Genomic DNA, 14550 nt, shown 5'->3' with positions numbered 1-14550 from the left:
CACTTGGATTTAATCAATAGAAGCTGATTTAGGTCATTTAATAAGGGGAGAATTACCATTACCACTATTCCTGCTGAGTCTTGCTTAGTTTGCAAATGTGTATTACATCTGACAAGACTATCTGACAAGAATTAAGATCATAAAATCTGGGCTTGCAATTAATTCTTGAACCAAATTCTTAAATGCAGGAATGATTTTGTTCCATGCACACCTGGACATTTTGTATCTATTAGAACTCTGAGGGCTGCCATAATCCTTTTTTATATCTTAAAGAATCTGTATTTAATGTAAAGAAAGTGCTTTAAGAACCTTAATCATCTTGCACTCTGCAACTGCAGAATACAGAAACTTCATAACTAAACAAGAAATAGGGGGAATTGTTACATTTTCTGTGGGATTGATCCTTTCAAATCTTGCCTAAGCGTAGGCTTACTAGTATACAATTATTTACTGCCTCGCAACACAAAAATCTGTGACAAATCTGAATTTTAGTCCACACAAAAAAAGAACATCAGTGAACGATCACGAGTCAATAGTACATACCAGGAGGCATCACGGAATGTTCTTGGAATTGTTTCAAAGCATCCTTCAGTCTGTCAATATCCTGTAGCAATATAAGGGATTTCATCTGATGTAGAAGAGTTAGATCTGAAGAAGATATGTTGCGAGATTCAAGACACTGTAAAAGCTCTTGAGCAGCTGAATTTACAGTAGAATCTGTGCATTTTGATTTATCTGGAAAAACAATAAGAATATTCAACATGCACACAGAATTTTCACAGATGGCAACTTTCTTTTTACTACAACTTAGAACCAAATATCACGTACTAAACAGCTCTATTTTTAATTAATTATTTAAACAATTATAAAAAGGGAAACTAAAAAGGACAATAAAATTTATCATGACACGAAAGCAAGAGAAATCTAAATTTGGTATGAGAAAAGTATGATGTAGAGAGTGAACTGTCGCCAAAGCCTTTGGTTCTTACACACTATGCATTATAAAAATGTGTTTTTTCAATTAAACCAGCAAACCAAGTCACAAGAGCAGGCTTTTCCTGACTCAGCTTTCTGATTTAAGTAGGACTGTAACCCAATGTGACCATTTGAAAGTGCTGCTAAAAACAATGGTTTCCAATTTTATCAAAAAAAATGGATAATTTAAAAGTCACTCAACTGGATAAGGCAAAGAGCATAATGGCAGAGCAATATATATACCAAGACTCTCTTAGTAAGAGAGCTAGTCACGATGACTTACAGATGTGATGTCTTACCTGCACAGGTTTTCTGTCAGCTGCGCAGAACTGACCAGTTTTCTGTTCTTGGACACATATTAATAACAGAATGGTTAGCTGAGTTTGCAGTTTTACTCAGTCTGGAATTACACTACTGCACATGCAAATGGTGTAGGCTACATTTACTTAGCCACACAATAAAGTAGTAAAATTCTGATTTCTGATGATGGAAGTACATTAGCTAGAAAGTAGGATGGTTTTCAAATACTAGACGTCACATGAAGACTTGACACAGCAGAAATATTTTAACAGTAAGCAAAGAAAATTCTACGCATAAATCTTGAGAAAAAAAATAGCATGAAATCCCTCGTGTCATCCTAATAGGGCTTTTAAAGTAATTCAGTAGTCGAAAGATGAATTTTATGGGAGTAGTTTTGACAGCTCTAACTTAAGGTGGGTTATATAGGTAGGTAAGCTGTTTAATATTCTTCGTGTAGCTCCACAAAGACAGCCAAGGCCATGCACTCGGAAAATATTTTCACTGTTTTTTTTCCCAATTTCATAAAACAGTTATAATTTTAAAGCTACGTTCTGAGCTGAGCAGCTAAAGAGCACAATATCTTACCTTTGAGAAAACACATTTACTTTTAGAAGATACCAACAGAATCTGGTGTAAGTGCATATAATTATGATACCTACCATTAAAACATCATTATTTCTGGAAGACATTTATGACGCCATAGAAAGCATCATACACAAAACTTTTTTGGAGGGCAAGAGAAGAAACACATTTAGCTACAACAGTAAGAACTTCCCTGATTTTAGTGGCCAAAGTGGTTGTACAATAGGCTATTAGGGATCATAACTACGTAATCCTATCTAAAGTGCTACAGAAAGTGCATTAAACATCAGTTGACATTCATCTTTTTCACAACTACTTTAAGGAAAAGTGAAAATACATTACGAAAATATGAAAACTCATTCCCGACGCCAACAGTACCTTCTTCTTTCCTCTTGAATGCAATCTGTCTAGATTTCATTGTAAATTAGAAACAAACCTCCTCCTGGGAAGGAGAGCTTTTCGAAAAGTAGGTTGGATTGGAGACACTAAGCATGAAAGCAGTTTAGAACAGCAATTGTTGCCTTCATCTGAGCGTTTCCAAAAGCAAGTAATACCTCTGGATGTTTGCTTTCAGAGAAAAGAAGAATTTGGTTCATGTTAACCACTACACTTACTCTGAACACGCCGGAATATTTTAAAAATGAGAAAGAAATATTATGTGCGTTTTCAAACACAGAGAAACAAAGCAATTAGGACTACAGTTGTTTATGTTGATATGGATGTTTTCTTGTATACACCAGAAAATGGGACAAATGCTAATTATCTGCATGACTTACGAGCTCAAAAGATACACTTCTCTAGTAGACTTGGCCCATTCTATGGAAATAAGAAGTGAACATCTATTTTCCTCACGTGGCAATATTCACAGAAGAAAAAGGAGAAAGTAATACATACTGTCAGCAAAATAAATTTGCTGTGTTGCCTGCAAGAAATCCAGAATACTATCTGCCTTTTCATCTGTGTCTTTTAAGTCTGCTGCTCCTTCTCTGTTGCTTTTGTCAGGCTGATATGTAAAATCCACACCGGTAGTTTTTGTTAGCAAGCCAGCTGCTCTCATTTTTTCTTTCTGTCGCTTCTTTTTCATTTTTCTCCTTTTGTTTTTGCTGATTTTGGAGCTGTCTATCTGCTGCAGATGTAAATTATCTTGAACAAGAGTCTCCCGCATTCCAGATTCTACTTGTTCTCCATGTAAATCATTAGAATCTTGTAAACTGTTCTTTAGTTTCTTTCTTCGAATGCGTTTTTTCTTGGTTTGTACTTCATGTTCCTCCTCTGCAGATTCAAAAATGAAATGATAGTTGTAAATAAGATTTGTAATAAGCACTTTGGAACTGCATAAAATGATACATTACTCCTTTCAAATTTTGGGACATCTGAGTGTCTCTAACTTTGCTTTTATGATTAGAATGCCTTTGAGTTCTACAATGTCGAAGCCAACTTCTTTGAATGCATTAAGAAAAGCTCTTCTCCCTTTTACTTTCAATAAAGACTGTATTCTCCTTTGTGCTACATACTCTAGATTATATTACACATAATATGGTTCTACACAGAGAGTAAAGCCAAAAGAAGCATCAGGGCCAAAACCAGTGTGTGCAGGCTGGGGAGTATGGGATGAAGAACTCTCCTAAGAGGTCCACACTACCAGCTGCTAGACTTGACCAAGAATGCAAAAAAGCATGTAATTCACAACGAAGGACTGATGCATCCCTCCATGATAGTACTGTGCCTTAAAAACATCAGACATCTGGTTCTGATTCTTCTACTTTCTTCTTCTTAAGCATCATTGTTCTTTGTGGTATCATACTGCTAGCTCAGCTTTGGACATCATCTTTCTAGGGAAAGCATGCAGGGCATCAGTGACCTTGGAAAGTAATCCGTGTTCCTTTAACAGCCTGCCTTGGTTCTGCCATTCCCTTGATACACTGTAATTTCCTTACAAGCTAATTCTTCAAAAGGTTCAAACATCAAGGGAAAGAAGTCCCTCCTGCTCTCCAAGACAGCTTTTATGTTGCTTTATTCATATCTTATCAGTGTACACAAAACTAGACCTCTGAATTTCTCACCCTGACCTCATTTCTGACCCTGAACTGACTTGCTCCCACACAAGTTCGCTTCTGAATGCAAGCCCTCCTGGTACTAGCAAAGGAAGACTGCCAGAATCCATCCTCCTTTTGACTGCGCTGCTGCTGAAATCTGTATTCAAGCCTATAATAATTTCCCATGTAATTAAGTAAAATTCCCTCTTCCATAGTCTAACAAAATGCTCACACATTGTATGCCCTGAATACCAGTGCTCCTCTAATGCTCTGCCATTATAAGTTAAACCATTTATCCTTCCCTTAACCTCTACCTGCACATTTCTAAATTCCTCTCATCACACCGAGCCCGATTACCTGATTTTATGCAATCCTCTCTAGAATCTTTGCTTGTCTAATGCCAGAGTGATCCAGCAGAGACATCTGGAGCCCAAATTACGTTTCCAAGTGATCTGCGTGGTATCCTGAGCTGCCTCTGACATCCCCAGAGCGTTTGGCTTTCTCATCACTCCTCCCCCTCCAATCTTTGCCTCTATTTTCTCCATAGATAGAGGCCTTCTCTTTCATTTCTGTTTCTTTTTCTGTCTTGAACTCTGTCAGCTCTGAGCCACTTTCTCTCTTTAAATATCACTACAAGACTTTTAGTTCTTTAGCTGACAGATGACTCACCACAAAGCAATTTTCTATACTTTCTATGAAGAAGGCTGCATAAAAATAAATTTGCTGTATTGTAATTGAACGGCACAGCATGTTAAAGACACACCAAACGTCACCTCATATCCACAGTGTGGAATGTTTTGCATGCATGGTATTTGAGCTAAATATCTTTATACATGATTTGAGCATATGGAACGTGGGAAAAATAACGTCTATGTGGTCCTGTAGGAATAAAATAGCAGAACTGAAGGCAGATATGAATGGTGAAAGATAATATAAACAAAATATCAGTGTTTCATCTCATGATCTTAATTTGGAATTTCATGGGAGTACTTGTGTTATAATAGGTGAATTCCACTATAAACGCAGTTCCTTAAAATTTCTCAGCCCTCTGTTAACCTGAACACACTGTTTGCTAATACAGCTACTCTAATTTGGGCTCTCAGCGAAATGGTACAACATGTTTTTATGCATCCAAGAATCCCTAAATCACAGCAAAACTATGGCATGTTGTGTAGTTAAGCACTCTCAATTGATTTTAAGCCACCTGAAAGAAAAATGGTGCACAAGGGAAAACAGGGCTTAAGATAATTAAGTTTTGTTCCAAATCCAGAAGTTTCCTTATCTGTGGTAGATCAGGACAGCAAAAGGTCTGAAGAGAGTAGGTGAAAGCGTCAAAATGCAGATTTCTTGTAGCATTCCTATATACCAGTGTTATTAGGATTACCTGGTTAAAAGGAAATTAGAGCTGTACTGAGCTTCCTCCAACACAAGAAACAATTAAAATTCAAGACATTACCAAGTTCTTTTCAACTTTTTATCATTCCTTCTCACATATTGTAACAACTTATCAGTAAGACTGAAATTTTGCTCTGATTATTCCAGTTTTCCCCTCTTGACAACCACTGCCCGATGTATGGAACTAGTCATGGTCTGACACCAGCAAGAAATGAAATTGGATGCTGGGAAATACAAAGCAATGTACACAAATCGATTAGTCTGGACAACTCACTGCTATGGTCAGAGTGAACTGTTCTAAATATGGGAAAAGCAAACCAAAAACCAGACCTATGGGAAGCTCAACAAAAACATACGTTCAGTGGGTATCAGCGAGCAAATCAGCAAACACCTTGTATGCATACCAAAGAAACAGGATGGAAAACAACAACAACATTACAAAGCTATTACATAAATCTGCTGTACTCCTCAAGCTTGATAGATTTTATTCTTAGCACAGTCCCAGCACAAGATGTTGTCAGAAGAGAACATGACTCTCATAGAAGTTATCAGAGACATGCCAAAAATATATGTATTACTTGACTGAAACAAAGATTAATAAAATGGGCTCTATTTCTGCCTCCTTATGCAAGAACAAGGTGACACCTAATTAATCTGAGCAGTTTCACAAGCAAATAGAAAAAAGTAAACACCCGTCTTCTGAACAATACAGTTAACTTATTAAATTGACAAGCGTGCAGTAAGCAGAGAAGCCAAGAGATTAAAGGGATTCAAGAAGTGGTTGTTTATACAGGCAGCAAGGCTACCTGATTACAACAGTTATGCTAATACATAAATAGGAGTTGTAGAAAAAATACAAACACTAATGTTTAAGTCACAGCCCACGGAGTGATATTAAATCAAATGTTCAGTGGGAGTCAGCTCCTATAACTTGAGCTGTCTAAAAAGTATGTACTTAGTGCATACTTGGATGTATGCTCCCTCTATTAAATCCAGAGGCCAGAATTTTCGTATAGCAATTTGCCTCATCCTAAACCACCTGCAATGGAAAAGCACCCCGATGGTCTTCACCACCTCTATCTCCCTCCCTCTCTTAACTACAGAGGAAATGCAGACAGTGAATTTGTATTAGATACTTTCAACAATTGAGAAGAGTTAGTCTCTTTTACAAAAATTGGCAACATGGAAAAAGATTCTTCTTTACAAGAGCCCCAAAGTCTGGCTCTGATTTTTTATTAATGAACAAAATCCACTGTCCTGTGTACACAAACTTTTGTCTTCTCAACATTTCAAACCAGCAGGAATTTAAAAAAATTCAGTAGATATCAACCTGGCTGCAATAATTTTTCACATGGGCTGAAGAGGCTTATTATGTCACAGTGTCACTATATGAAAAATGTGTCATGTATACTACTTAAGCAGACTTAATGACAAGTTAGATCATAGTATCATCGAATGATAGAAGGCTTGGGTTGGAAGGAACCTCAAGGATCATGAATCTCCAACCCACTGGGCTGCCAATCTCCACATTTAATACTAGACCAGGAGCCAGGGCCCCATCCAACCAGGCCCTGAACACCTCCAAATGAATATAGATACTTAACTACCACAGAAAGACACCAGCTTTTGACCACACAAACTGTACTCACAACCTTGTCCCAACCCAACAAGATTCTTCTCTCTCTGTACCTACCAGCTGTCACTTCTCTCCCTCCTGTGACCCCTCTTTGCTCCACATGCAGCTTAGTTTATCACATAATCTAATTATCCAGAAGCAACTGTCTTCAATCTGTTTAGCCTAGACTTGCTGTCCTCTGTCTGACTGAGCAAAGTAGCTCCCAGATAGAATGTTCATGACCATTTTTCACCTATGGTAATTTCTTTTAGCCTTAAATAAGCGTTAATAGGAACACTCTTCAGGATCTGCTAGGAATTTAACTTTTTTTTCCTGACTGGATTATTTTTAGCCTTTCTTGATGTAGTTTACCATGCAGATGCACAGTCACACTAGTCTGACTGACAGAGTGATGTAAAAATGGTAATGAATAGCCTGAAAAAAAGACAAAAGATAAATGATTTATTAACAATTCATTTTATGTGGTCTGAAACGTAAAAAAATCTTCTCTATGCAAATCTCATGTCTCCTTAACAGAAGAGGGCTCAGCTCCACCAATGAAGACTTGAAGATGGTTTACAAAAACTACTTACTGAATTTTGATAATGAAAAGTTCACATCCAGCTTGTTTCTTCGGAAAAAAAAAAAAAAAGCATATAACATAAATAACAGTTTACATTAGAACTTTGAATTTGCTGACTTTATTTATTAACCTCTATGGAGTTAGGGAGCTATTTTATGTAATTCATCAGTAGCTGGAGACACAAAGAGATTAAATTCCATAAGGTAAGAGCAAACTACTTCTGCTGTGTCTCCCACTCCCACTAACCATGAGTATGAACACATTGCTGGCAAATACATGATTGAAAAGAACTTCAAGCCCAGCTGTATTTTCCAAGTGCCTTCATACAAACAACAGAGGAAAATATCCAGGGAAAGCATCACATAAGACAATGAAAGCAGGAAGACTATTTATTCAGGTGTCTGCAAGTCTAAGAAAGGTATGCAAAATTTCATAGCATGCCAAATTCCAAGTACCCGAAAACAAACTGATGTTGGTAAGGATTTTTAAAGATCCCTAAGTATTATTAGAACTTTCCTTTAGAACAGCACAGCCCAAAAGAAAAAGAAGATAAAGCAGCCTGAGGAAAAGACAGACAAAGAACATCCTCTGAGCTCCTCTATAATGCACTTATCATAACTCAAGTACGGTAGCTGGTTCTCCTGCTCAAGGACCAACTCCGACAGTATGCTTTCCAGACCTTGTTCATAGTAGTTCTGTTTTTTTGCTGAGATGAAACAGGACATGAGTCTCTCTCTCTCTCCTGGTATTTCGTCTAATTTAAACTTTTTTTTTTTCCTCTGATATACAAGATGAATTTTCCACGTATCAAGCAGTCAGTGCAGAATAATTTCATTTTGGTTTAGAATCTTGCAAGAGAAAAAAAAGTTATTTTTCATGCAAATTAAAATATCAGCAGGCTATAATTTGACTACGATCGAAAAACTTTGGTTAAGAAATGCAACAAAATATAATGGCTCATTATAAAAAGAGCAATACTGAAAAGATCTCAGGAGCACATAAATATTTTCAGTCTCTTTTTTGGAGAGTGCAGTAATGTCATCTGATAATTTGAATCAGAAAAAAAACCCCTTCTCATGTTCCTAGTGATCTTCAGCATTTTTGATGTTGGTGAATTGGTAAATGTTGTACATCTCTTGTGACCCTACACATAGCAGGGGGGTTGAAACTATATGATTATGGTCCTTTTCAACCCAGGCCATTCTATATGCTGCTTACCACAACTGGGTACTACCTTCCTGATTTCAGGCAAATTCAATTAACAGTGATGACAATAATATGTAAAGGCATATATCACACAGTGCATTTCTACCATGAATGTTTACCTGGCTTGATACACAGACAACTTATTCATGATCTGTAGCAAACTGCTGCTTTTTACACTAATAATTCCCATCATTTTGGTTGTTTTTTTTTTTGACTGCAAACAAATACTGACGTTTTCACGGTTACTTTTCACACTGCAAAATCTGACATTGATGTGTGCTGCTATTTGTCCAGTTACCAATTCTGGGACTTTCTCTTTTACGCTACGTCTCAAAAACCTTTGGAAATTTAAGGAAAGCACATCAGCTGTACTACCCATAACCACATATTTCATGGCTCTTCAAAGAAATCCAGGATGTTTGCAATTTCCTTTTTGCAAAATTCATGTTATCTTTCCCACATAGATCACAGCTCTTCAGGCACCATGAATCTTATTTTGCATTATAATTTGTACTAAGCTGCCTAAGGCCAAAACCACAATAACAAGCTTGCAGTTCCCTGAATGGTTTAAAAACTGTTTTTAAAAACTGGCATCACAGTATCCATCCTCAAAGTCTTTGATAACAAAGGAATTTTGAGTGGTTATGCATTAGTGCCAGCTATTTGGTCTTTCCTTTCCTTGAATTCTTTTAGATTTTTTAAGTCTGATACTGGTGATCTTATTATACCATTATTTTTGTTCCATGATCACTAAATCACACATGCTTTGAAAAATCCCAATGAAGAATCTCCCTTTGCCTGCCTTGCTGAGTTTTGACATTTAAAAATCTGAAACATCATTTGAGTATATAACCCAATAGAAACCCAATAGTTTCTATCAACTTCCTTTGTTCAGTTGTTCAGTTGTGTCGTCTTCCTTTCACTTTTTCTCAAGGCTTTCAAAACAGGAGGTGGGTGCTGGACTTTCACATATGGTGTCCTTAAGTAGCTCCCACACCACCTGGTGTAGTGTTTTTCTCATAGCTGCTGTCTTCTTTGTTCTTCCTGGTAAGAATCTTTACTTTTCTGTACTGTCTTTTCTTAAGTGGATCAAAACTGTTGTGAATTTTGTTGTTGTTTCGGTAGGCTGTTGAGCCTAACTGCAATACAGTCACTGTAGCAATGTGCCTCTTCTGAACCACAGCACACAACTTTACTCAGGATGAGGTCAAGGGTCAAATTTCCTCCTTCAGTTCTATTAACCAATGTCTTAGCTATTGACAGTGTCTAAAATGAGGCTTCGCACAACACTCTTATTTGCGACAGTCACATTATCTGTACAGGGAGAAACTGAAGACCCCATTACTGCTCTGTATCTGCTGCTACTCTGATCTTACAGTACACAGCAGCAATGTGTATTCACAATCCCAGCTGGATACATGATGAAACAGAATCCGAGCTTGCTTTGCTCTCTGATATGTACAGTCAGTACACAAACGCATTGATCTAAGGCATCCAGGAGATATTTGAAATTATTCCAATGAATAAATTAATATCAACAATATGTTTTGGGCCTTCTACCCCTTTATGCAAAATGTGTTTTATGAAGTCCCTTTTGTAAATAACAACTTTGCTATTACAAATTCAGTACAGTTCAGTGACTTAATTTTTAAACAAAAGGAAATATTTTGACCTTTTAAAGATCCTTCTCATTAATGTTATTTTTTAATTTCAAGTTCCTTGTCTTTATTTTTGCTTTCTTGGGGTGATGTGCAAACAACGTTTGTATGGAGGCATCACAGAGCATTTCCTAACTGAACTCAATGGTGAGCCCAAAAGCCACTGAAAATGATTGTATGGATTCAATAAGAAAAATAGGGAGCTGAGCAGATTTCACAGCCATGAAAACAGAATGGAGATTCAATAACAAACAGTCATTCTTCTGAAGGCTCCCAAATCAGAAATGTTAAAGGCGCCTAAAACTGCCTATGGAGTTTTTAAAGCTTAGCAGCTGCAAAGACTAATTGCTACTAAATACAGAACTCTTCTTAGTGTCTGGCTAATAAGATCCCATTTTTGTATTTGAACAGACAGCAACACCATGAATTGGAGGGGGAGACTTGCAACATGTATATTAAAAAAATAGGAGGTATTTTAAACATTTGATGACATATGTACACTTAGAAATCTTATTCTTTCTTCTATCTTTGTATGCAACTGCTTTATTTTCAGAGTTTACTTTAAAACCTTTTTTTTTTCAGATCTAGATTGCAGTGAATGTTTATATAATCCAAACTTCTCCCTTTGCTCAGAAATGATGAGAAAAGATGCAAGCTTAAAATCCTTATCAGCTTTTAAAATGTTATTTCCAAATACACCAGCTGAAATGTGTAAGAAGGTATTGAGACTACAAGAGCACAGAATACTTGATGATAAGCAACCTAATGGAAAAATGGTATTTAGTTTTCCCTTGTGATAAGTGGTACCAAAGAGCAGACCTAAGCTGCAATGTAACAGTATGCAGATGCTGAAATAGCAAAATTAAGGCACTTAGCAATAAAATCCAATCTCAATTTATCAACTTCATAATCAAAGTAATAAAATATTTCGATGTGATAAGTACTCAATTCAATTACTGTAATATTTTACAATGTTTCTTAATTTTTTACATCATGTGCAATAACCAATCACATTCAACATCACATGTGACAGTTGCCACAGCTACAATTTATCACACGGTTCTCTCAGTGAATCATAATTCAGAATACATTGGAAATAGAAAGTCTGGCAGAATGCAAATCTTCCAAGTGTTTTATTTTGCATGATTTCCTTACTCCATTTGTCCTGGGATCTTAACTCTGATTTTAATTAAATTTAATTGATAGTTGGACTAGATGATCCTGGAGGCCTTTTCCAACCTTGGTGATTTTGGGATTCTAATTAAATGTCAGTGTGTAAGCAGTTTTGTAAAAACAGGGATGAATCAGGGTCCAGGTTCACCTTATTTTTATCAGTCACACAGTAAAGCAGCTTTCTTTTAAAGAGCTACTGAAAACAATGTAAGTAATTTCGTAATGACCAAGTGTCCAATCGTGAGCTAATCATACACATAAATATGCAAACAAGAATGCTGTAAAAATGAGAAATACTATAGGAAAGATCCTGGAAAGTAACGTAAACCATTCAACTGCCAATCTGTAATAGTTGGGAATCTGGTGCCACGGTCTTTCCAGTGATGTGCGCAGTTCTTTGTTGCAAGCTGTGCTGCACTGGGGTTCACACCTGGCCTGAGCTGTGAGGGTAGACTAGGCAGATCTTTTTTCAACAATGAGCATTCTTAAAACACTGAAACAGCTTTTTTATAGGAAAGTTAGCTTGCTCATGAACAGACAACAGGATAGGGGACTTTCTAGGAGTGAAAACTCAAAATAAGGCAGAACAAAACCAAACAACATGTAAATATATCTCTTCTACAAAATGTATCTCTTTCAGCAAATGTCTCCTCATCAAGGACTCTGTCCTGCCTTCTCTACTGGGCGACTGAAGTGTTTCAAAGAATGAAACAAGATACTAAACTGTGATTATCCCTAACAAATGGCAAAGAAAAACAACAACAACAAAAACAACAGATAAGCAACAATACCATCCTCTACACAGACAGACATTTGGGAAAGGACTGGAATAATTTTGATACATTTTCTCAACAAGACAACACATACTGTTGTTTCCTAGGAACTGATCCCTCTGTACTTCTACTCTATGCTTGTAGATTGCCGTGCAAATTGTTACTGGGATAACATGGATCACTCAGTCTATCTCTTCTAGAATTCCTTACATTGCTACCTATAAGTGAAGAACATAGAATAGCAATGTGAGCACAGTGACCTATATGTTCAGTTTAGTAACATGCCATGTTCTTTTTACTTCCCAATTAGTTTGGTGAAAAACAGGAACTGCTCAGCATCTCATTGAAGGACAGTATCTTTCTTTGAAAATGAGAGACTTGCTAACTGTTTTTCAGTTACATGACATGATCTGTGAAACAACGATGTTCATTTGTCTAAATATGACACTACACTTCATACAAATCTTGAAATATCATCTACTTGCATTACAGATTCTTCCATCATACAGTGCACCCTGAATCAGACTTACGACGGTGCTATTGCTTTTTTGCTTTTACTTACCTGGTACCTTTACAAACTGAAAATTATTTTTTTCTTTTCCATTTCATAGAACTTGAGGTATTAACAGTGTTAAGTCCCACACTAAATATAACACAGACATGCTTCATTTTTCTTTCCCTTCAATATACCTGTGCATATACTTAAACGAGTGTTACTGTCTATCTCACACGCTTTAGAGAACTGGCTGATGTATGCTACTAATAATGACACTGAGAGGAAGGCAAATTCTCTCACTGGCATAAAAAGCCATTGCCTCACAGAAAGAATGAAAGCATTTTGAAGAGAATTCATTCTAACACAAGCACTTAACTTCAGTGTACACTGACTTTCAAGAAGGAGGTTCTCCCTAAATAGAATGCCCAGCAGCAGTTAAGAAAGGGGAATAAATAAAGTTCTAGGCCTTAATGATTCTTCCTTTTTACGTTTCTCCCTTATGCAATTTGCATCAAAGTCTTTTTAGACTTAGGGAGGACAAAGTTTCAAAAGAAAACACATTTCCCTGGCTTAATTTTAAACCAGTTGCCTCCATCTGAGACAGGCAAACTGAGGTGTAACTGAACGATGCTTTGGCCCTGATGAAACTGGACAGCATGGCAGACGTTTTTTGCTAAAGATGCAGTAATTATTTCCTCCAATACTTAGGGTAGCCAGGTCATAATTGATTTTTCTCAAGTACTACATCATAGAAAGCTTTCTGACACTAAAGAACTGTATGAGTGCTGCTCCCAAAGTAAAGTCTCCTATTTTATTATGTTGGCTTACGACACCAGAGACAAATATTGGTGTTATGGCAGCAAACGTTGAACCTTCTCACCAATATTCTGTTACATTTTGTTGCCACATGACAGATGGCAGCAGAGGGGCAGTCTGACACAATGGCGTGTGAAGTGTGGCACCCATGGAAGTGTGGGGAAAGCAAAGGTATGGAATTGAGATCCTCCATGGAGAAAAAACAGCATTTACTGACATTCATCAATACTTGCTGAGTATTTCTGGAGACCGAACAGTGGATGTGAACACAGCAAGATGGTGGTGGTTTCAGCAGAGGCAACATTGACAGTGGGAGACCTCCCCTGGTGCAGGTTTTTATGAGTGCAGCATGCAGGCTGTTGTTCAGCACCAGTGAAAATTCAGAGCTAGTGATGGTGACTATGTTGAAAAACAGTGTTTTTGTTGCTGAGAATTTTCTGCATCAAATAATATTATTGTGCTTTTTTGTATCTGATGTAGTTTCCACAGAAATAAATAGGAGGCACTACTTTCAGAATATTCTATATTCAGAAGCCCATGATATGCCCCCAAAAGAATTTGTTTTAAACATGATACAGTGTAAAAATTCTTTCTTCGTTTTACCTGTACAGAACAAAAAGGAGTCTACTCATAGGCCACAGTTACAATCTTTGCATACCTCATACTAAGTCTGTTAAATTGAAGGTGCTGGATTTGGATGAGAGGAAAACAGGTTTGAGGTCACTTTCTTAGTTTGTTGAAGTAGTAACAGCTTCCTGAACTTTAATTAAGAAGTGCAAATCTGGCAGAAAAAAAAATCTCATTGTAAATGCAAATGTTTTCCTGGGGTCAGAGTACAGCTTCATTTGGCCTTTTCCTGCAAACCTTCAGAACACACATATTTTTTACAGCTGATTAGACAATGCTGGCTAACTAACTTGGTATCATGAATTTAAAACGATT

At 36.9% G+C, this 14550-nt stretch overlaps 1 protein-coding gene across 1 annotated transcript in view; it reads right to left on the bottom strand.

Annotated features, from left to right (window-relative positions):
* Positions 1–14550, bottom strand: part of ERICH1 (glutamate rich 1) — a gene marked incomplete at both ends in the record, with an annotated part of 93936 nt that overhangs the window by 30315 nt on the left and 49071 nt on the right. Inside the window, 2 exons of the mRNA XM_079550378.1 lie at positions 544–735; positions 2752–3129. Coding sequence (XP_079406504.1) covers positions 544–735; positions 2752–3129 — 570 coding nt within the window. The remainder of the gene's footprint in view (positions 1–543; positions 736–2751; positions 3130–14550) is intronic.

The sequence above is a fragment of the Tetrao urogallus genome, assembly GCF_951394365.1.
Source record: "Tetrao urogallus genome assembly, chromosome: 2".
NCBI classification, from domain to species: Eukaryota; Metazoa; Chordata; class Aves; order Galliformes; family Phasianidae; genus Tetrao; species Tetrao urogallus.
The sequence above is the reverse complement of the archived record's forward strand: the minus strand, read 5'-3'. Positions and strand labels throughout refer to the sequence as shown.